This window comes from Sesamum indicum, linkage group LG13, assembly GCF_000512975.1.
Source record: "Sesamum indicum cultivar Zhongzhi No. 13 linkage group LG13, S_indicum_v1.0, whole genome shotgun sequence".
In the NCBI taxonomy this organism is placed as follows: Eukaryota; Viridiplantae; Streptophyta; class Magnoliopsida; order Lamiales; family Pedaliaceae; genus Sesamum; species Sesamum indicum.
The window spans coordinates 2832342-2854557 of NC_026157.1; the positions used below are offsets into that span (position 1 = coordinate 2832342).

The following is a 22216-nucleotide window of genomic DNA, read 5'->3' on the forward strand; positions in this document are numbered from 1 at the left end:
GTTTTCTCTAGTTAAGAGTTCATATAAAAAATATATATATATATATATTTATTTTTATTGATTTATTATGAATTTATTGTAGGTCAAATATATTTTTTTATGAATAAATTATTTTTATTTATTATATATAAAGAGGTATAATAATTTAATTTTTAAAAAATTATTTTATTTATTTAAGTTAGTAATAAATTAATTAATGATAAATATAAATTTTTATTGATATAGTAAATTAAGTGAATTTTAATCAACGGATAAATTTATTTATTAGATGCAAGTTAATTTTAGGAGTTTTAGATTTAAACTTTTTAAATTATAATGAGTCTATATTTAATTATATTAAATTTTATGGGAGGAAAATGTAATTATTCCTAAAATTAATTACATTTAGATCTTAACCATGGATAACTTTAATACTTCACCAACAGAGTTTGGCAGCTTGATGTGGTTATAGAAGCTTGAAAGTTAAAGTTGGAAGGCAGAAAGAGAAAGAAATTATAGCAAAAAAAGATATAATGTTTACTATTAATTTATTTAGTTAAATGTATAGCAAATATATTTATTTTATCCACTCCTTAATTACGTTTAATAGTGTTGGTGGACGAAGCATGTACTCCATGCCTAATTCGAATGGCACTTATTCAATTAAATTAAAAATAATTCGTCAATCAAAATATTTAAGTATGCATGACAAGAAAATAATCGATGCTTTAAATTGATTTAAGAGATAGTTATTTATTAAATAAATTAATATATATTTAAGGATATTTTAAATTAAAGTAGTTATTTAAGGGGATCGAGCCTTAATAATAAATAGTACAATTGTAGATATATCAAATGTTTATAAATAATATTCATAAATTTTGAAATTTTAATTTATGATCTTATAAGAGTCTCGGCTTGTGACGTATTTTTTTTGTTCACCCCATTGTCTCTTATAGTCAGATAATTGAATGTGGATTCTGTTTTTTCTTTTGCCTTTTTTTCAAAAATAGCTATATTATCAAATTAAATAATTATTATCAATAATTTTATGTTAAATTATGCATGGAAAGACGATAAATAAAAATTATAATAAACGTAGATAATTTTTTGTACACATGTGTCATAAGTGTTAAATGAAGAATTGTGGGTCTTAACTTTATCCTTCAGTATAAAGTAGACAATTCGAGGGACCTTTTGTTCAACGACAGACACATAAAATATTAGGATGATTATACTTTTCTGTGTAGTTTTACATAATTTTTTTGTGGTTTGAGAAATTATATTTAATACTATTGAGATTTGTTTTTGTTTAACAAATAAGTCTCTTCGTTAATTAAAATTCATCAAATTTAGTGATATTAACAAAAAAATAATAAAAAAATTATATATACCCTCGATTGACTTATTATTGATTTATTGCAGGTCAAATAAATCTATTTATTATCAAATTACTCTCATACGTTTTCACGTGTTAATGCATCTAAGGAGGTATATCTTCACTATTATAAGGGTAGTTTAGTTCGAAAAAATTATTTGACCTGCAATAAGTCAGTAATAAGTCACTCAAGGTAAATAACAATTTTCACTTAGCTATTTTGTTAATATCAATAAATTCAGTAAATTTTGATTAACGGGGGACTTATTTGTTAGACGGAAGCAAACCTCAAGAGTGCTAGTTGTAATTTTTCAAGTTATAAGGAATTTACGTGTAATTATACCATACTTCAGGGGAGGAAGTGTAATTATCTCTAATATTAGGAAAATTAATGTAATTACACATAGATTCTCTATTGTTGGGAAAATTATATCTAATATCTGTAAAATTTACTTACGTCTAAAAAATAAGTTTTTTCATTAGTCAAAATTCATCAAATGTATTAATATTAATAAATAATAATTGAACGAAAATTGATATTAATGTGTAAATATGTATAAAAAAACCAAGTTAAATGTTTGATCTAGAAAGTGGTGCATTAACTCCTGCATTAATGTCTCTCATGCGATCCTCAATGTGTGGCCACTTCCTCATTAACTCACTCCTCCGTCCAAATATCTTCCGCCATACATTTTTTTTTATCATACTTCAAATATTCTTTCTCAGCTTAGAAAGTTGCTTCACCCCATCCACGCTACTGTTCTGCCAGTCTTTTACCTGTAGAATAGGCAATCGCCCTCTCACATTTTCTTTTTCCTTATAACTATCAATTATTACATGGGAATGTAAAATGAGGAATAAAATTAGATTGTTAATATTAATAGTTTTCATCCAAATCATAATAAAAGGGGATGTAAAATGAGAAATAAAATTAGATTGTTAATATTAATAGTTTTCATCCAAACCATAATAAAAGGGGATCATGCATAATCGATGAATTTGTGGAGGGGTTGTAAGTGGAATTTTTTCAAAAAAATATAAAATTTCACATTTTTAAATAGAGTTTAAATGCAATATACAAAAAAAATTATTTCCATGTAAGGGAAAGTTTTTCCTCAGATATATTATCTTACTTCTTGGATAAATGTGATTCGTGTTGCTGGTGGTCATCCAAATGTAAGGGGTTAGGGTTGCAGAGCTGATTCTTATAATACGCTCAAGTCAGTAACTAGTAAAAAATTAAATGTTTGGGGTGATGAAATGTATAAAATGTGTATATTATTTGCCTTTCTGGTTGATATATAACTATAGAACTCGATATATGTACAATCATAATCAATTAACATGGAATCTCTATCTATTAATTACAACATGCATGTCACCATCATCTTGCGACGACAACTATCAATTGAGTAAAATGCATCGCAAATCAAGTTATTGTCGCAATGTTCATTGCAAAATTTGATGTGAATTTAACAAAGGAGATAACCCTATATTACATATAGGGAGCGTTTGCTGAAACTTTTGTTTTTATAGATGTGATTTTTATATAATATTTTGAAAATTGTAATAGAATCAAAAATGGGTAATATAGCACTCCCAGAAATACATGTTGACATTTTTAAACAGTTCAATAGTACTTTCTTTTAAATCAGAAATTGAAAAACATTTTTTCATTGATATTGCAAGCAAATTGAAAAACAGTTCAATAGTCTGATAGTGCATTTTCTAGATGAACTTCTTTTCCCAAAAATATTCTCAAATATACACAGTTTTGATATTTAAATAAAGGGATAATTACACTTAAGTTTCATCAGGTTTGGTGTAATTATATGTAAATTCTTTGTAATTTGAGAAATTATATTTAGCACCTCTAAGATTTGCTTCTCTAACAAATAAGTTCATTCGTTAATAAAGATTCACTGAATTTGCTAATATTAACAATAAAATTAGACAAAAAATTTATATTTATCCCCAATTAACTTATTACTGACTTATTGCAGGTCAAATAAATATTTTCATTACCAAATATGTTAATGTATGTGAGGAGATATATCTTCACCGTTATAAGGGTAGTTTAGTTTAAAAAAAATTATTTGACCTGCAATAAGTCAGTAATAAATCAATTGAGGGTAAATATTAATTTTTATTTAATTTTTTTATTAATATCAATAAATTCTGTAAACTTTGACTAACAAAGGAACTTATTTATAGATGAAAGCAAACCTCATGGGTGCTGATATAATTTTTCAAACTAAATAAAATTTACGTGTAATTGCACCAAATTTCAAAGGAGGATAGTGCAATTATCCCTTAAATAATGGTGTGAATAATAATCTTTATAAATTTAGAAAATTACGCAAACAAAAAAAAAGTGTGGCCCAAGAAACTAATGCAATGCATCGACATTTATAAATTGACGAACATATTTGAACAATTAAATAAGACATTATTATTAAAAATAGATCATATATATATATATATATGCACACATATTTATAAAATTTAAACACACAACTTTTTAATTATAAAATTTCAATTTCATCACCGGAGCAGAATTGGATTGGGGAGCGGGAGCATTCACATGCCCTTCACGTCAATTAAAATTGCATAACAATATGAAATTAAAAGCTCACCGGCGAATAACGTCCCGTCAAATTGAAGTGTATATGTACAACAACTACCCTTCCTTCTTACATCGCTGTCTGTCTTCAACACAATGAATACTGTCGTGAACATCTCAACCAGCACCAAATTGAAATTTCAGGAATTCTTTATGCCATGAAAGTAACTGTGTCTGTGCCCCCCACCACACCACAATCTGTCTTTCCACAGTTTTACCACTACCAGTTTAATAATCATTATTTCCAACAGTTTAAATTCTGAAAAAACAGCAAGTTCAATGTTCACCTATGCGTATTTCTTTCTTTCTTTTTTTAATTAACTAAACAATTGTAATTATATTATAAATTTCAATATTCACAACAACTATACTAATCAGCATGTCAGCTGTATCATTTAATAATATTCATAAATCATTATTACCGTTAATACAAAAATTAAATCTGTCTTATTGAGACCATGCACTGTTGTTTCACTATAAAAACAAAAGGGATAATTATACTCTCTTTCCTAAAGTTTAGTGTAATTACACGTAAATCCCCTATGGTTTGAAAAATTACCTCTAGCATTTTTTAGGTTTGCTTCCATCTAACAAATAAGTCCTTCCGTTAGACAAAACTCACCGAATTTGCTGATATAAATAAAAAAAAATGGCCAAAAATCTATATTTGCCCCTAATTGACTTATTACAGGTCAAATAAATTTTTATATGACCAAATTACCCCTATACATCTTCACGCGTTAATGCATGTGAGAATGTATATTTTACCGTTATAATGGTAGTTTAGTTCAAAAAATATTATTTGACCTACAATAAATCAGTAATAAGTTAATCGAGGGTAAATATCAAGTTTCATTCAGTTTTTCTATTAATAACAACAAATTTAGTAAATTTTGACTAATAAAAGAACTTAGTTGTTAGATGGAAGCAAACCTCAGGAGTGCTAGATGTAATTTCCCAAACTACAAGGGGTTTACGTGTAATTACACTAAACATCACCGGAGAGGAGTGTAATTATCGCAAAACAAAGTTGATTTTATTTATTAGATTATAAATCAATACAATTAAAAATTATAGTAATTATAATACCTACAGCAAGATCGATGTAAAAACTTAAATTTTGACTATGGTTGAACAATGCTTGCTATGATTTCACCTTTGATCAAAATATTTACCAAGATTTTGAATTGTAGCAAATGTTAAATTTGATCTCGCTTGCAAAAATAACAGTTAATTAGTATCATATTCATAACGATCTTTTATTTTCAATCATACTAATTAACCATAGTGAAAAGTTATAATCTGTTCTAGACATAAAAAAATTACTATTGGCTACAATATTAGTGGCTATGGCTAAAAATAATGGTGAATGACTATTATTTAATACGGTTAAATAAAATCGATACAAAAAAGTAGATTTTTTCTCCATGAAAAAATTATTTGCCACGACTAAGAGCTATGGTCGCAAAAACTACGACCAACACTCATTACGTGGTCATGATTAATAACTATTTTACTACGAATATTTGTTATTATTAACCAGGCTTATTACCATAGTTAAATGTTATATATATTTTTTTTGTGTGTGCTTTTCAATAATAGTTGCTGGTTTTATTAATTTAGTCAACCCATTACCAAAAAGATTTTTCTTAATTTTTTAAGTGAAAATAATGACTAACGTGATAAATCTTTTTTAATGTAAACTGATAATATTAAATGATATTGAGAATATTATATATAAAATTTTAATGACATTAAGATATCAAAAGTAAATGCTCTATTATTTTAAAATTGTGATGATTTAATTCAATGTTGTAATTCATATAAATAATTTTTGGAACATAGAATTTGGCTTCACAAGCTTATAAACCCTGTCGCGCTCCATTTTATTTGTTTTAAAATATTTGTCCCTTACTATAGATTAGTGTAGATAATTTATACCATCTTATTTAAATTTAATAAGGAAGAAAAAAATCTTTTACCATATACTTTTTGCTATGTATGGAAATTTACAAAAGCCGTGGTCCGACTTTCAGAATTTGTTTAAAAGGCGAATTTAAAAGAAATAGCTTTTCTTATTTTCTAGCAAAAGTCAGAAGAAATATTTAATATTTTATAAAATACTTTCTAAATACAAATTCAAAATTAATTATACACTGTTTGTATATTTAAATTAAAATATAAAATTTAAAATGAATTGAAATTCCTCAAATAAATTCCTCCCATTCCTAGACAAGATGGCACATATTTTGGCCGCCTGCACGCTGGTCTCTTTACATTTCATTCTTCTCTCTCCGACCAGTTTCAGATTCCATTTCTCTCTCTCTCTCTCTCTCTCACTCTCTCACTCTCTCTTCTTTTCCTCCTATATAACGTCCTTTCCTTCACATACAATTGAAACCCCAAGTCTTAGTTGACAATCCTATATTCTCTAGCTCTCTCCTATTATTATAATGGAGAAAATTTGCCATGAAGAAAGGTGGGCGCTCGTCAATTCCGCCGAGAATTCAGCACCAACACCAGAAAACGGCGGAGGAGGGGAAGACGATGCGGATGACGCACTTTCCTTATGCGATCTCCCCCTCATTCATCACTCAAGAAAAGATGAGGATGAAGAGAGTAGTACTCCTCTCATCAGAGCCAGTACTGAAACTCCAGAGGATTTCGACTTCTGCTGTCTGTTGAAGGAACCAGAAATGTGTGTGGCTGACGAAGTCTTTTTCCAGGGCCGGATTTTGCCTTTCCGCCGTTTGATGAGTTCAGGGGAGAGATTTTTGCAATATTCCGGCAGCTGCAGATCGATTTCCAGGTCCGAGTCCATGGATTTTCACTCTTCCGGCGGCTTAATTTCCAGCAGAAGTAGCAGTATCAGCAGCCACCAGTCGTCAAGCAGCGGCAGCTCCGCCACGGATCCCAAATCACCACCGCTAAACCAATTCCGCTCCCGCCCAATTAGCCCATCTCCCAGAACACGTTTTTCCAGCCCTAGACAAAAAATGGTCAGGAACGACAACAGAAACCGCACCAAGAAATCATCGGCGTGGAACATCTTTCGACTGGGACTACTAACCCCTCCCGAAATCGCGTTCCAGGATCTCAAAAGTCGGTGTCCCAGCAGCAATAACCGCAAGAACTTCGGGAGCCGTAACAGCACCGGTAGCAACAGCAGCAGCAGCAGTGATAAAAAGATCAAGATCATACCGAGGACGGCTTTACTACTTGGCGGGTGCAAGTCGTCATGTTCAGTCGATGCAGTTGATACAGTTCCTTCAAAAGTCGTGACCATCAAGAGAAGCGCTCGCGACAGCGAGATGGAGGCGCGAGTTGAAGAAGAAAACCTGCTGGCGATGAAATCACCCAAAAAGCGGTTGTCCCATCGTCGAACGTTTGAGTGGTTAAAGCAGCTTTCACTAGATGAACCGTAGACGACATTCGAAAAACATCGTCGCGCATGCCTACTTTATGTTTTGATGTAACCTGTCTTGGGGGAATTATGCGCTTGTTATTTTAGGACTTTGTCTTTTGTGTGTGACAAATGTAGTAATTTGGAGGAAATCTTCTTCTTCTTATGTGAAATCTAATTGTTATTAATTTTGTCAGTTTTTCTCAAAAAATAAAAAATATCACTTGGTAAGTCAAGTCTTGTCAGTTTTTAGATTATAAAGAAAAATAAATTATTTTCTATTGTATAAATTACTACAATTTAAAAATTATTATAGATTAACGCTATTATCACGATCAGACAAAAGCGAGTTAAAAATTTAAATTCTAGTGATGATTAATCAATATTTGTTATGATTTTATACCACAGTTTTTAGCTGTAACATATGTTTTGGCTTCGTTTGTAAAACTAATAACTAATAATCGTTGCACAATAATAATTAATTAGTATCCGTCATAATTTTTTATTTTTAACTATACTAATTAACCATACTAAAAAGTGGAATTTCTTTTAGTGGACTGCAATTATTTAATTTTTCTCAAGTAGTTTTAGAAAAATTCACTGCAACTGCAACTGCAACAAAAGATAAAAGAAGCGACACAATCATATGTATAGTGATATTAGGATTGTCACTAAAAATAGATATTAAGTGAATATATAATTGTCACAATGATAACCTGCGCCGTCATTGGCATGGGTTTTTTAAGCGCGATCGCATCAGTCGATTTGACCGATTTAAACACGAATCAATCAAGAGTACAATCTAATTTTTATTAAAAAGTTGAAAACAAAAAAATGTAAATTATTATTTTTTTCTTTTTGAAAAAAATTGATAATTTGATCAACTTAATTGACTCAGTTTACACTAAGTTTGTCAATGGGCGGCCGATAAACAAACTTAAGCCCATTATGTCTGTTATGCAAATGCGGACCCAATATTATTTCATTGGATTTAGACCCAAATACATCATCATTTAAATAAATATTTCGGGGATGAATAGAATTTACGTCCTATGATATCCATCGATATAGGTCAAATTTAGTAGCCTGTTATGCACATTTATACATTAACTTAAAATTGTTGAATTTATAAATGTTTGATAAATCAAGTGACTGTATTAATTAACTTAACGTCTAAAAGAATTCAAATTTTGTAGATACTTATTAATTAATCTTTTTACGTATAGATACTTTGGCAAAATTATTAGAGTTTTTTATCTTTATTTTCATAATGACAGCTCCAAATTAAATTTTTGATAAATTAATTTGAGCGTAATATGATAGTTTAGAAAATCAAAAATTATATAAAAAAATTAATTGCTTAAGCTCGACTAATATATAAAATAGATAAAATTCGTTTGAATTCAGATTTTAAAAATGCCATTTGATGAAAATTGACGCAAATATAAATGACAAAAAAAAAATTGTGCCAAAGTTAAAATATTATTTTTTCTTGCAGGACTTATTGTTTTTCCTTATTCATTCTCAAATGTTTATGAAATTTAAAATTTGAAAAATTTTATTTTTTTCAAATTTACTATTAAAAAAGTATGACCTAAACTATACCTAGTCACTTTGGCTCAATAGTAAACGAAAAAAATTATCAAGGACCAAACTTGACAACCCAAGACCAAATGTGTGGGGGGCCAAGATACCTAATGCCCCGGACCAAATGTGTGGGAGGGGTATAAATTATGGAACTAAATCTATAACTACTAAATATAATTTTGCCAAATATTTTATACATATGAATTATACATAATTAAGCGCAATTAAAAATACAACACCAATTTTCAACAAAAACAAAAAAAAAAATTCTAACAGTGGGTGCTCTTCATGATTAAATTCTAGAGAGAGAGAGTTGGATACAAATCGAACTTGATTTTCTGTTATAATTTTTTTGCATCGTATGTTTCATTTCAAATATACGCGCCACATGTACAAGAAATTATGTGACGTCATTTTATTTAAGAAAATATTTTATACTTGTAATGTGTATATATTAAATGTAATAAATGACGCATTAGGAATTATAATAGAAAATCCAATGCGAATACAGATATGCATGAAATGAATTAAAAAGAATGTGATGGAATTGATAGGAGATGAATGCAGGGTGCAAATACGATAAAATATCTGAATTATTGGGAAGAATATTAAGAAAAAGGAGACAGCACGCTTTCATCTTCATGGCCTACAGAATTGCTTTATCTCCCACTGACCACAACCAGAAAATGGTTTGTAAAAATGGTGCGTGGTCTCTTTTCCTGCCCCTTGCGGGACCAAATCTTGCATGCATGCATTGCACATTCATCATCTAATCAAACCAATCAATCATTGCATATTTGCAACATCATTACTCATCACTGTTTCTACTGTGTAATACACTACTGATCCTGCTGCATTATCATTAGGACTCATATTGTATTGACGTGGCAAGATTGACAAATCATGTCAAATTTATATTTAAGAAAAAAAAATTAAATAATTTTGTCCAGTTCATTTTAAAATTTTGTTACCCAAATCAGATCCAATTGAATTAAATTAATCATGTATTCCGTATTTAATATTAATCATATGACAAGTGCTGCAATATATATGTTGTGTAACTAATTCAGATCCATCAAATTCCATTTGAATTAGAATTTATATTATTCCCGCGAATATTTTAGCATGCAGAGTTTACCTAATTTGTCAAGCTCAAAATCGATCCGACTCGTGCCACCCCTAGTAAAAACTCGTTTAAATTCGATTTGTTAAATTTAGTAAGTCAAACTTTAATAAAAAAAAAATTATTTCATAAATTTCAAATTCAACTCGAACTCGATTCGATTAGTACAAAAATAATAAAATGTATTTAAACATAGAAAAACTATGATTTTTTGCTACAGTTTATTACTATAGCCAAAAGAAGAAAATCATGACAAATACAACTACGGTTTCAAAACGGCCATTAAACGTCGTTTCTACAAGTGTGGTAAAAAATTAGCTATGGCTAAAAATCATGGTCAATAGTGATTAATTAAGGTAAAAATTTAAATATTTACTTTGATTTTGTTTCATCGTGATTAATAGTTTTAATTTACCGTAATATTTAAACGGTGGTTATTTATAGGGGCAAAATTTTAAATATTTTTAGTGAAGGAAATCGGAAAATGTCCAATTTGCCTTTATTTTTTTAATAACAAGAAGTTGTAAAAGACAGAGATAAGGTGAAATTTTCTTTTTACCCTTGACATAAAATATAACTCTTCTAAAAATAGTAAAAGCAATAAATTTGAGAGGACAGAGTATTTATCCTTCATTATCCGCTCGAATTTTATTTATCTTAAATTCATTTAATGTTCTGTATTATATACACTTAATTATTATGCAACATTCATATATGCCCTAAGTGTATAATTTTTTCTTAAATACCTACAAATCTCTTCAATTATATACATATATATATATATATATACACTTCACGTTTACGTGTTTAATATAATGCAAAGTGAAATAAAATTTATGATACGAATATTATATTGTATTTTATTTTCTACATTCTACTTTACATTCTATTTTATTTAGGATATATACTTTGCAATTATGAAATAATTATTTTATAAAAAATCGCACATGCAATGTTTATACATTAAGTAAAACAAAAAAATCAAAATGATTAATAGAAAATATATCATACATACATACGAAGTCTACTGTTATTATGCAGAGAATTTTCATCTAAATTAAATTTAATCGAATCAAAATAATTACAAAATAAATATAAAACTCTTATGATATAGTTATTTTTTATAAACTGTAAATTAATTACACAATATATATATTATACCTTATTATTTAATTAATTTAGATTTATCCGAACATAATTTGAAATAGAATCTGGGGTGGAAGTACAAGATGCGAAGAGAGGAAGTCTTTAAGCAATTTAATGCGATCGGAACCCCCCGCCTTTCTTTCAGCCAATAAGTCAAACCAGTAGGCAGAAATCTCACTCGCATTTATACCGATGTCCGCAACCATTCCCACAAAGAAACAAAGCAAAGTAGCAAACCACCTTCAATTACACGAAAATCAAAGATGGGTACAGTTCAAGAAGCTCACAACGTTCGAGTCTTGGGCGCCGGCGACACCACCATCGTCCTCGGCCATGGCTTTGGCACCGATCAATCTGTGTGGAAGCATTTGGTCCCTCACCTCGTCGACCAGTACAAAGTCATACTTTATGACAACATGGGCGCCGGCACTACCAACCCGGACTACTTTGATTTCGATAGGTACGCGACCCTTGAGGGCTACGCCTACGATTTGATCGCAATTCTGGAGGAATTCAACGTCGATAAATGCGTTTACGTCGGCCATTCTTTGTCCTCCATGACCGGTGTCATCGCGTCCATCTTCCGCCCGGATCTGTTCCATAAGCTCATCATGATTTCTGCCTCTCCAAGGTTAGTTATAACTGAAGCCCTCCACCTGTTTGCTCTTTTGGCTCAAAGGGGATTTGAATTCATTAGAAAGGTTTTTCTTTTTTGGTTTTAGGTTTGTGAACACAGACGATTACTATGGAGGATTCGAGCAAGAAGACATCGAGCAGCTGTGCAACGCGATGGAGACGAACTACAAGTCGTGGATCTCCGGGTTCGCGCCGCTGGTGGTGGGCGGCGACATGGACTCGGTGGCGGTGCAGGAGTTCAGCCGGACGCTGTTCAACATGCGACCCGACATAGCTTTGAGCGTGTTCCGGACGATATTTACGTTCGATTCAAGGCATTTCCTCGGGCGCGTGACTGTCCCCTGCCACATCATCCAGAGCTCTAGAGATTTGGCGGTGCCCGTGGCGGTGGCGGAGTATCTCCACCAGAATCTCGGCGGGAAGTCCATCGTCGAGGTGGTGTCCACGGAAGGCCACCTGCCGCAGCTCAGCGCGCCGGAACTCACGGTTCTGATGCTGCTTCGACATATACAACATGATATCGTTGGTGCTTGAGAAAATCGTGTAGCCGGAAGAGGTTTGCATCGTATTATGTTTGGTTTTATGTTTTTGCATTTCCTAAAATAAAACTCACTCAATGTATATTTTTGTATTTATACATTTTATCTGTGTATTTTTTTTTTCAATTTTTATATATAATATATATATATACGTATATACTTAATATGAAATGATGTGATTTGATAATAAACAATAATTTTTGTCTTTAAAAAATATAATATTTATATATATACATATTTATATATAAAAAGATATATAAAGAAGATATGATTTGAAAATGTACAGTGATTTTTATCTCTCAAGTCCCAACATCTTATTTTAAAATATTTTAAATTACCTCAAAATACAAAACATATATATATTATAAAAATTAATGTTAACTTTCCTTTGTAACAGTTTGTATTTCAAATCTGGTGGCACATTGAGACATATATATATATATATATTATATTATTTATTTTGCGTAAAAAAATATTTATATACATGATACATAATTTGCATATAATATACAGTACAATACGAGAGATGTTATTTATTAATATAAATTTTTATTTATTTATTTAACCTGATTCACGTAATCTCTTGATCGATAATTCACTGTCATATTTACCTATACTTTTGTACATATTTATCACTTGCTCAATTTTTTTAAATTAATTTTTATTTATAAAATGTGGCTCGTACTCCGTAGCTAATGATAAGAATTTGAACTAATTTCCGGATATATATATTTCTTAAATGAGAAATAGGGGTGTGGAATAAGATGAAAAGATGGTATGAGTTTGTACCTTGTTCTTATGTCGTGTTATTCATGTAACACGAGTATTTTAATTATAGATAGTTTGATAGCGATTCTCTTAGCCAATAAAATTGACTTTCTTTCTTGCAATTTGCTTTTGAATTCTCAATCATGTAAGATTCAGATATCAATTCTCTCGGGTAATATTTGGATTCGTGGATTTTAAATAATAAAAAAAAATATTTACATTTTAATAATTATGAGAGATTATCCTAATTAACTCATAAATATATTTGTCAACTTTAAAGCTTCCAGAAACTTTACACGTGTTGAAGATAATGCACCATAAACTGGCAACCACGGCTGTCCCCCACTGGCCGGCGGGCCTTTACGGTCTCCTTGACTTTTCAACATGACACTTACTATGGGCCAGGCCCACTACGTAGGACTGATTCCTAACTTTGGTGGGACATCACATGATACTTCATTTCCTACTTAATTAGGTCTGTCTGCTGGGCCTTTTGTTTTTCTAATTTTCGACTGCTCGGACTACTCTTGGCAAATAACTGAAATGGGTGTGTAAGAAAGGAAAATGACGATCAGCATCACCATCTTTCTAATTTTTTTGGATTGCTCCTAGTGTTTTGGGAATGATTGAAATGGGTGTATAAGACAGAAAAATGACCATCAATATAACAATTTTTGTTAACACTGATTGATTACCGACTATGTGGGCCCCCTCATCATAATATTTTCGAAATGCAATAGGACCAAAATCACTCCTCATAATCAAGTCACACCAATATATAAACGAGTATATAAATTAATTCGATCATCTACCTTATTACAATACACAATTCATTTCACTTGAATTATGACATGGTTGATAAGGCCATTGATATTATCGGTATCATGATGTTAATGGTCCATGATCGGTATCCATACCTGTCAGGTTTATCAAGAATCTATATGCAAATCTCAACCTAAGTGGAAATCCGACAGGGGAATTGCTGAGGAATCTTACGATGTTAGGGTCCGGATAGCACAGCATAGTCCGTTGAGGGGGCTCAAACAACAACAACATTACGAATGTTGGACATTTTGTTTCGACAACTATAGACATTATACTATTTTGAAATGGGCTATTGGTCTTATATTCACGAAGATTTTACTTGTTACACGAAAAACAAAAAATAAATCGCAATAAAGAGTCATTTTTTTACATTTTTAATTAGTACATCGTATATACAATAGAATGACAATTTTTCTATTATCATTTCATTTTCCAACCACCATTAATACTATATCATTTTAATTTCTGATCTAATAAATCTGAACAGTTCTTACACTACATCCAGTTAGATTATATGTACGAATACTACGTGCAATCGTTGCTAGAATCTCAAAATGTAACCATGCAAGTATGGTGGATGTCTTAGCATTTTCAACCTAATCAATTTGTGGTCTGTTTCACGTTTTAAGACGGTGTTCCGCGATATTTTATTTATTTAGATCTACGTATTATTGTATTTTCACACTTTAGTATTTGTTTTTCAAAGATGTGGCCATAACGTCCTGTTTTATTCTACAATTATAAAAATTGCCTTCAATACACACAGAGTCGATTTTCATAATTATAGAGATACATAAAATAGTCTAAGAAAATTTATATTATATTAGTGATAGAGAGAAAGAGAGTGAAATATCAGAGAAAAAAGGTATAAAAAAAAAATACTATATGTAATGGAAAAAATGCAAGCAACCCCCTTTTGATATTGTAAATGAGCAAATTATCCCTTTATGAAAAAACAATAGCGATTTACCTCCCTATATTTTTTAAAATACAATAATTTATCCCCTATGATTTTAAAAATAAAGTAATTTACCTCCCTATATAAGGAGGTAAACTGCTTCATTTTAAAAAATACAAGGAGGTAAATTGCTATATTTTTTTCATAGGGGAATAATATGCGCATTTTCAATATTACAGGGGATAAATTGTTATTCAGTCCATGTGTAATTAATATCGAATTCATTAAAAATAAGTAAACGGTTGATTGGATGGATTGTTTTCACATGTCAACCAAAAATTCCGGCGCATGAAGTAACAATAAGTAAAAGAATTTCTCACATATAATTTAAAAAGGATATTTTAATAAATTTATATTAAAATTCACCAAAAACCTCGTATGCGTCGTGTGAGCAGAATTTGAAGGGGCAATAAAGGAATTTTGAAATAATAACAAGATTATAAATATGAACAAACAACTTCCATAACTCTAAAAACAAAAACAAGAAATCAAAAGCTATAAAAAGAAACTCCGGAGGTGCTTTCAACTTCTGTACTATTTCAGCTTTTCTTAGCAAAGCACAAGTAGAAGAATGACAGTGCAATTTATAGACTTCAAATAAATTGAAAAAAAAAAAAGAAAAAGAAAAAGCAAAGTCTCTGCATTTACTGCACAAAATACAAAAATAAAATGAAAATACAAAATATATTGACACCCTTGATATTAAACTTAATTATCTGAACACCCCTTACCCTTAAAAAAGTTCGATGGCCGTTGATGTAATTTATATATTTATATTAATGCTCTTTATTGTTAAATATATCAATCAATTTGAAGTTTATTAAGCTACAATGTTTATAGATTAATACTAAATTTGTATAAATTAATTAAGTACAAAATAATTATTTCGAATTTGAGTGTATAAATAGTCGTTTTGATAATTAGCAAAAGTTTTGAATTCACTAATTTTGAATTAACAAACAAAGACGCATTTTAGCATATCAGAACTTTACCCACTTGTGTTTTAGAGTGTAGGCTCTACTCAAATAAAAAAAAATTACTACCACATATATATCCAACCTTGGATCCAATGTCAAGTGATTGGGTATGGATTTGGCGCATAACAATTCAAATGTATCTGGGTTTAGGTATTGCACATTAATTGACAAATCTAACATGTTGAACTTAACATAGATCAAGGGGTAAAAGAAATGTTATTACATGGAAAGACAAACAAAAAATAAAATAAAATAAACTTAATTAGCAGAGACAGTAGAAATGTGAAGGTTGCATGCAAGTTGCTGTACTGCATGATCCAGCTATAATATTAATTCAGACATAAACAGTGGTATTGAGATAGTGGTGAGATTAGGTAAGATCACATGATACCACAGTATTCACAAATCTGTTCTGAGCTTGTCTTTCCATTACTACTTTTCTTCACCTTTTATTATTATTATTATAATTTAATGTTATTATTGCCACAATTATTAATTTTGCTACAGCTCCAACTGTCTACTCTGCCGCTGGGGAATTATTAGTTCGGAGACAGACAGCCTTTTGTGTGTAAAAGTGAAATAACTAAAATGTGTGTGTAATGTTATTACCAACAGTCTTTCTTCCTAAAAAAATTTATTCCTTGTACAGTATTATCTCAATTCTGGGTACGAGTTTTTGACATGTCAAACTCAAGTCCCTCACCTTTCATTATAAGTATTATAGGAAAAATTTTAGTCCGATTAAATTTGACTGAATCGAATTAATCACGTAGCAAGTGTATCTCATTCATTATGTGATTGGTTACTTTCTCTGAATTGTACGTTAGTCATACGGTAAGGAATTTGCACTTGTCATATGATTGATCTAAATTTGATCAAGTCAGTCCAAATTAGAATTTTCTATACTTTTTCAAGTGGAAATAATTGAGCCGCCAACTGTTTGACATTTTATCTTACATCATTTTAATAAAATTTGAACGTGTAAAAAGTAAATGATAATAATTGTTATAATTCTAGTTAAGGTGTTTGGTGAAGTTAGTGGTTTGTTTAGTTAGGGTGAAAAGTGAATGTATGAGAAAACTCAAAGTAAAAGTGAATGAATAAGAAAAGTTTTGGTGTTTGATTAGGGAGAATACTTGGAGGAAAATTAAAATTGAATGTATATAAAAATCCTTTCGGAATACAGTTTTATTTTAGTCCAAAAATGGACAATAAAAAATATAAGGCAAAAAAATAAAAAAAAATACATATTTTATTTTTATTTATTCTGTTAACCATATATATGTAAACCCCTTTCGCTGTTCCTTTCAACTCGTTCGAACCAAACGATCCTTAAACATATGTTATGACCTATGTGTTGATGTAAAAATATTTAAACTTTGATTCTTAAATACAATAAATCAGTTATAGGGATTTGATCGACACAGATGGTGCAGACGCATTGTCAATTTTCTAATTTTTGTAGTAAAAAGATAATTGATAAATATGTTAAAAAAATATTATGTAATAGATGAAAATTTGTAATTATAAATCAATGTCATTTTCACTCTCTTTCCTTTACCACCAAGGAAAGGTGTATTCGTTTGTATTGGATAATAAGTTTTATGTAATAAAATAGTAAAAGCATGAAAAAGATATTGGAATCCTTTCTTGTCAATTTCCTAAACATTAATTCTTAAATAATTAAGTTTTAAATACCCTTCTTTTTTTATTTAACAATTAGAAATTGAAATTCTGAAAGACAAGAACATTAAGTATATGACTAATTTATTCATTAATTATTAATTATAATATAGTTATGTATTTTAATTTAATCAGTATTCTTATTCAATTTTTTTTTAAAAAAGATGAAAAATGAAAACGGCTATGTTTTAGCTGAGCAGACAGAACAATGAAAATTTGCAGAAGGGCAAACGGGTAGCCTTTTATCGCAAATATTGATTTCGGGGCCCACTGACCCATGCATTAACGGTGTGGACGGGCACAGGGGCTCACTCCAGCTAAGGGTGGTAGCTAGGCTCCCGTAATCGTAATCCCTAATCATGCTCAACTGAACGTGTACGTCTGTTATTGGTCTGTCACCTCACCGGCCCCACACGTACATTTCCAGCTGTAAGAGTTGCTCTTAAACCAAGACCACACCCCACACCACAGTAATAAGAAAAAAAGTATTATTTTAGTCCGTTAAATATGTCTAATTTTAATTTTAATCCGATAACTATTTCCATTTTTTTAGGTCCAGTAATTTATAAAATTGCTTATTTTTAGTCTTTTGGCAGATTTTCGAATAATTTTATCCCTATGCAACTTTTGAAAGGCAGTTTTAGAATTTTACTCCTATGCAACTTTTGAAAGGCAGTTTTAGTTCATATGCACTCATAGGGGTAAAATTGTCCGAAAATCTGCCAAAGGACTAAAAGTAAGCAATTTCGTAAGTTACTGGACCAAAATAAAAATGGACATAGTTATCGAACTAAAATTAAAATTAGGCATACTTAGTGGACTAAAATAATACTTTTCCCCAATAATAATAACCACCAGAAAAGGAAATAGATAGATATGAGAAAAATATACCCCCAGCAAAACCGTAATAAATGGAGAGAGCAGAAATAACACTCGTAGGTCTGTAAATAAAAGGAATAACACTCATAAGCCAATAAAAGAGAATTGTATTGTGTTAGGGAAACTAAAATGTTGGGTTTATGTGAATTTGTACTCATATAATTGTGAATTATTGAATATATATAAGATTTTGATATTATATATGATTTAACGATCAATAATTTATGTGGATATAAATTTATATGGACGGTATCATCAAATTTGAATGATAATGTGTGTCGATCGAAGTTTTTTTAATTAATTTTCTATCTAAAAGATTTAAAATTTATCCACACAGAAATTAATACGCAACATATATTTAAGCCCATAAAATATATTGGGCAATAATTTGCACTCACACCGTAGATGTTATAACTTCTGATTTTATCCATTAAGAACAATGGGTTTTTGTAAATTTTAAGTATATTGACAGCATGTTTTATCGCAAGTAAAAACTTGTCCGTTTAAGTTTTTATAATTATTCTTATTAAAAATATTTAATGGATATATAATTTTTTAATCAAATTTATTAAGTAATGCCTAATTTTGAACATTTGTGAAATGCAAATCTATATAAGACATGCATCTTTTAATAAGTGTGATGCCTACAATAAATACTTTTTTTTAAGACCAATGATCAAATCCGACTTGAATCCAATTCAAGAAGTTAGACCCTCATCCCCTAAGCCTAGCAGGCTCAAACTCTATAGGTCCAAACACAATTGATAAGGGTAACTGACCTATTAGTCTTATCATACCACCCCAGTCACACCCTACTAACGGGACACTACTAAAAATAGGATCCCTACGAGCAGGTTTAGTGTCGTATTGTACGACCACCACGTTAGTCATATTCTACACCTCATAAGCTACATCAGCCAAAAATGATGCAATAGGGGATGCTATAATCAGTTGGATTGGACTAGTGGAAGCAGCTGAAGCTAGCACCCTTATATTCATCTTCTAAGAGGACAACTCAATAGTTCAGGTTTAAGATTTCTTACAAAAGATCTTATATTCGAATTTGAGTGTGTGTAGGAAAAGTACACCCAGCATGATCCATTTTGTCTGGCATATCTACTAGAAGATAACTCTAACAGTTGGATAAGCACCATTCCTAAAAAATAAGCATCCAAAGTATTTTTAGGATATCTCAACCATTTTTAATCAATTCTAAATCTCTTAAAGTTGCTTTTATAAATAGGGATTAAGATAAATTAAGAAAATAACTGAGTCAACCAAACACACTCACATGGCAAGGCTTCCACTTCCAGCATTTCCCTTGGGAATTTTCACACTTTTTCTATATTCTTATCACTCCATATTTGATTTATATAATTTATTGCATTTCAATTTCACGTTTCTACTTAAGTTCCTATTTTATTATTATAGAATGTCTTAGTAATTTAAACATCAAGTGCTGACTCCTATTTTACATATTAACCCTCTAATAATTTTAATTTTTTCAAAAAATCTTTCGATTTTTGTGATTTTTGCTGGACTTTGATAATATATCAAAGTGCATTTTAAGAAATTCTCTAACATTAATAAAATCATGTGGTTGGAAGTCACTACTTTTCACTTACAATCAAACGAGAAAGAGGAAGCCATGAGTGTAGTGAGAAAATTTAAAAAAGAAATAATTTCTTCATTCATCTGAATGATCAGCAAGTGTTAAGTTTTAAATATAAATATTTCGGCGAGAAAGTTTGTAAGTTGACTAACAACCACAACAAACCCTTTACATGTTATTGACACGTCAGCCCACATGTATTTATACGTACTCAATAAGAATAAGGCTAAAAACGAATTCACTATGTTTCTTCCCTAACTATCAGTAGCACCTCTTGCGCACCTTGCAAACCCAAACCTTCTCACCCTGGATCCCATGCTCGACAACCAGAACATGACCAGAAGCATCGTTGGTGACATTCACCACATCCTCTCCACAAGTTGTATTGGGAGCAGGAGAGCAAGCCCAACTTGCACACTAGTCAAGCAAAAACAGCACTAGGAAAAGACTTGGTGAATAAATCTACGAACTGGTGTTGGCTGCAACAAAGAAAGGATTAACAAAACCCTGCTTATAACAGTCACGAACAATATCAATTCGAACCCTTCTGACGCCTTTTTTGCAAGTACCTCCCTTTAGGATTTGCATTCCCTTTGGCCCAAGCTTTAAGATAGTTCATATCAATTGAACCTGTGTATCTTTTTAATACATCAACATTAAATATCTAGTTCATCGTATATCCACGTAAAATAATGGACATTCAAGTAAAAGATTAATGATATTATATTACTATGATGAACATGTTTCCTTTAAATTTATATATCCTAATAATAGTATTAATAATAGCAATCATTACTACTATTATTATTAAAAGATATGATTTCTTTTTATTTTTATTGTTTTCAAGAAAATACTAATTTGGAATGCTTTATATTTTTAAATCATAAACCATTGGAGTTTTTTTTAGAACATTATTATTTATAAAATTGATAATGATTTATGAACATAGCGGAAAACAAAACAGGAACATATATAAGGAAGAACTGGAAAGATGGAAGTTTCAAATGAGAATGGAAATAGTAAAAATGGGTAAATTTCGTTGATATCTCTTGAGATTATGTCAAAATAAATAAATATTTTATATTTTTTGTAAAATTATAATTCCACCTCCTTTTTAAAAGTAAAATTTATACAAACACCTCTGAAAAATATTACACTAACACCCCTCAAAGGGTGTAGTTGTAATTTTATAAAAAAAATATAAAATGCTCGTGTAATAAGTGAAATATCAGAAAGTGTCAATATATTTAAATCTAGAATAGATCATTGTAGTTGGATTAACCTTGAGAAATTGGTTTAATACTTTCTGTACCCTAAAAGATAAAGAAATTGCCCAAATAGGATAAGGTACTCACATTTTTATTTAAGTGGGTTTTGATTCGAAATTATAAATATTGATGAATATATTAAGTCAAAAATGAAATAAAGTATGTATTAATAAATTTAAAAATTTTAAATTATCCATCTTAATTTTTTCATCAATTTAATTATCTGAGAATTTTGAATAGACTGAAGAATTGACTCCTGATTTATATCCAAAAATATTCTTATTGGCTAATGAAAACAGTGCCACCGACATTAATTTTTGCCTAAAGAATGTGTAATAAGATTGGTAAGACGTATAAGAAATTAATCGTAGGAAGCATTCGAAATTCTTTTTTTATTTTAGAGTAACGCCTTAAAATTCTTTTGGTTTATCTTTGATAAATAATAATAATAAAGAAAAAGACAAGAAATTGCAACGCGTAAAAGAGCCGTTGGTGACGTGGCCAGCCCAGGCTCAATCACATGCAAAATGGGGCCCAGTCCAGTCTGTTTAATCGCCACATTTTTGTTCGCTCTCGCTGTGGGCCCACCTAAATATCGAACCTTCCTTTCCCTTTGCTTTCTTTCTCCTATTTTCTCCCTATTTATATCCCTATTCCCCTTCACTCTCTATCTCCACTATACATTTTCTCCCTCTCTCCATACACATTTTCGATTTTTCTTCTATTTTCTCTCTAAAGAAGCTATGGATCGGAGATCAGCAGTCCTACTCGCATTGATCTGCCTTGTAGTGGCCACCCCCGGCGGCCAGCCTCCCCGGGCTGCAACCGGCCA

General features: G+C 30.4%; 3 protein-coding genes across 3 annotated transcripts in view; all 3 read left to right on the forward strand.

Annotated features, from left to right (window-relative positions):
* Positions 6434–7405, forward strand: LOC105176321. Its single transcript, XM_011099086.1, has one exon. It carries the CDS (start codon positions 6434–6436, stop codon positions 7403–7405), a length of 972 nt encoding a protein of 323 aa, XP_011097388.1.
* Positions 11307–12540, forward strand: LOC105176202 (probable esterase KAI2). Its single transcript, XM_011098933.2, has 2 exons — positions 11307–11870; positions 11962–12540. The coding sequence occupies exons 1-2, from the start codon at positions 11503–11505 to the stop codon at positions 12407–12409; spliced, it is 816 nt and encodes a 271-aa protein (XP_011097235.1). The 5' UTR covers positions 11307–11502; the 3' UTR covers positions 12410–12540.
* The window catches only part of LOC105176203 (lysine-rich arabinogalactan protein 18-like), a gene marked incomplete in the record, with an annotated part of 1749 nt that continues 1569 nt past the window's right edge, over positions 22037–22216 (forward strand). Inside the window, 1 exon segment of the mRNA XM_020698704.1 lies at positions 22037–22181. Within this exon segment, the coding sequence (XP_020554363.1) occupies positions 22128–22181 (54 nt within the window).

What these genes read in the sequence shown, in the direction of transcription:
- LOC105176321 (XM_011099086.1), top strand. Translation starts at nt 6,434, where the DNA reads ATGGAGAAAATTTGCCATGAAGAAAGGTGGGCGCTCGTCAATTCCGCC.
- LOC105176202 (XM_011098933.2), top strand. Translation starts at nt 11,503, where the DNA reads ATGGGTACAGTTCAAGAAGCTCACAACGTTCGAGTCTTGGGCGCCGGC. An exon ending in ATGATTTCTGCCTCTCCAAG is followed by an intron (nt 11,871 to 11,961) that starts GTTAGTTATAAC and finishes TTTTGGTTTTAG; the next exon opens with GTTTGTGAACACAGACGATT.